Source organism: Entamoeba dispar, genomic scaffold, assembly GCF_000209125.1.
Source record: "Entamoeba dispar SAW760 scf_1105229461731 genomic scaffold, whole genome shotgun sequence".
Taxonomy (NCBI): Eukaryota; Evosea; order Mastigamoebida; family Endamoebidae; genus Entamoeba; species Entamoeba dispar.
The window spans coordinates 38685-41263 of NW_001854839.1; the positions used below are offsets into that span (position 1 = coordinate 38685).

Sequence of the window (2579 nt, forward strand, 5' to 3'; positions counted from 1 at the left end):
CAAAAAATAAAGAAACAAAAAGAAGAAATACGAAAAAAAGAATAAAATAATTTCTTTTCATTTTTTGATTCTCAATTGATATCACTTCTTATCCTTTTTTATTTCCTTTCTTTGACTCTTTCTTTTTCTTTATTCACTTGAAATGAAAAATGAGGTATTTAGAAAGTTTAAATAACAATTAATTGAGGGGTTCTTTTGGTTCTTCAGAACTCTTTTGTTGGTTGTCATGGTTAGATGATCTTTCTTCGTCTTGTGTATCTTTTTTACTGTACTTCTTTTTATATAGATCAATTAATAATGAGACAATGAGTGCAAGAACACCAATACCCAAGATTATTACAACAGAACAACAAAAGAAGATAGTAGTAGTTTTTACATAATGGGCTCCTTGATAAGTTTCTTCCCAATCTTCTTTAGCAAAGCAAGAAACTATCAAAAGTATAAAGATAAAAGTGTTCATACAAGTAGATTCTTTTAAAGAAAGAAGAACTAAGAAATTAAATAAAGAAGTATAAAAAGAAAGATTTTGAGAATTAAATATAAATAAAAATATATTTATTCTATTTTATATATGAAGAATCTATTAGAAGCAAAAATGTAATTTTGTAGAATATTGAAGAAGAAGATGAGGTGCAAACAAATTTAAACCCTTATTTTATTCTTCCTTTTTCAATTACTTAACAATATGAGTGATGTTCCTGATGAGAAAAATGCTGCAGTTGGGTATATTTGTGCTGTTATTAGTGTAGTTTGTTTTGGAAGTAATTTTACACCTGTTAAAAAATTTCCAACAGGAGATGGATTCTTTTATCAATGGGTAATGGCAATTGGAGTACTTCTTGCTGGAATTTTTACGTTGTTAATAGTAAACTCAACAAAAGATTCTCCATTTGTATATTTTGAACCATTTGCAATGATTGGTGGATTTATATGGTCAGTTGGTAACGTTTTCTCTGTACCTGCAATTCAAATGCTTGGACTTTCAATGGGTCAAGGTATTTGGGGAATTTGTAATATGATTACTGGATGGGTTACTGGTACATTTGGGTGGTTTGGTATTCATGCTGATAAAAGTACAATAAAAACATTTTGGTTAAATTGTGTTGGTGCAGCTATAGCAGTATGTGCTGTTCCCTTCTTTATTTTTATTAAAACATCAACTAAAGAAGAGCGAGAGGCATCTGAAAAGTTAAAGAAAGAAAAAAGTTTAAATGAAGATAGAAGTGACATAGAATTAAAAGATGAAAATAATGAACATAGTTGTGTAGAGAATGAACAAAGTGAGGAAGATCCTGAAAAAAAAAATAAAGCAAGTAATAAAAAAGATATGAATGAAGTAATTGATACCATTAATAACACTTCAAATACAGATCTTCATCAAATTATTGAAGTTGATGAACCTGCTTCAATACCTATTGAACGAATATCTCCTTTATCAAGATTATATAATTCGTTACCATTTATTCCAAAGAAAATATTAGGTATATGTTGTACAGTCATTGTTGGAGTTTCATATGGTGCTTTTTTCCTTCCACCAAAGTATTTACAAGATAATTCATTAGGTTCACCAAATGGAATTGATTATGTACTACCATTCTTTCTTGGATTATTCCTTACTGCAACTGCTTTTTTTGGTGCATACACTTTTGCATTTAGAAATAATCCATTTGTCTATCCTCAAACTATTGTGCCAGCACTATTGAGTGGTATTATTACTGGAATAGGAACAACTACATGGTTTATTGCTGCGAACAACATCCCATATTCAGCTAGTTTCCCTATTATTACATCAGGACCAATATTGTTATCTTCTGTATGGGGAATAGTTGTTTTTGGTGAGATTCGTGGATGGAAGAATTTTTTGTTATTCGGTTGTGGTACAGTGACTCTAATAGCTGGTATTGTCTGTATTGTTGTTTCAAGTTAATTAAATAAAAGGTTATAAGTTATTAAATAATGGTTTATTTTTAATTTTATTCTTTGAAACAGAGAAAGAATTATTGTTTTTATTTAATTCTTTAATTTAATTTTATGTTATTATTATTTTTTTGAAATAATGATAATTTAAATAGTCATATTTAAATAAAAACCAATTAATAAGTATTAATAGAATCTGTGTCTATTGTTTCTGGCCCAGGGGAGATTAGTCCTATCACCGTTATCAATTAATTCAATTGTGTATGTTTTATTATGGTAGGTATAATGTTTCATAACATCCATCATTTTTTTAATTACAATGTTTTTAATTTCTTTAGTGATGTCAATTTCGATTTTTAATTGTTTAATTAATTTAATACTTTCTACATTTACTTATTAATTTATTGAAATTATTACCAATTATTTTGATATCTTTTATTTTCTCTATTTTCATTAGCCTATTTTTCAATTCCTTATACATATTTCTTTTCTTCCAATAGGCTCCATTAATATTATGATCTGCCACAATAGTCATATCAAATATTAGACCAGTTTTATTCTTTTTATCTAGTACATATATATCTGGTCTTTTATGATATAGTCCATCACTTTTTGGCATTATTTGTTTGTTCCATATCATAGTGATGTCGTTGTATTGGAAC

The 2579-nt window shown here is 27.6% G+C and overlaps 1 protein-coding gene across 1 annotated transcript, besides 4 other annotated features; it reads left to right on the forward strand.

Annotated features, from left to right (window-relative positions):
• Window position 1: 1 nt before the first annotated feature.
• Window positions 2–50: a microsatellite.
• A 481-nt stretch (window positions 51–531) lies between these two features.
• Window positions 532–573: a sequence feature (AT_rich).
• Window positions 574–685: 112 nt separating this feature from the next.
• EDI_235200 (uncharacterized protein) lies at window positions 686–1927 on the forward strand (the record flags this gene model as incomplete). The annotated part of the gene is made up of 1 exon (XM_001738900.1): window positions 686–1927. One exon carries the CDS (start codon window positions 686–688, stop codon window positions 1925–1927), a length of 1242 nt encoding a protein of 413 aa, XP_001738952.1.
• Window positions 1928–1995: 68 nt separating this feature from the next.
• Window positions 1996–2071: a sequence feature (AT_rich).
• A 13-nt stretch (window positions 2072–2084) lies between these two features.
• Window positions 2085–2579: part of a repeat region that runs on past the window's edge.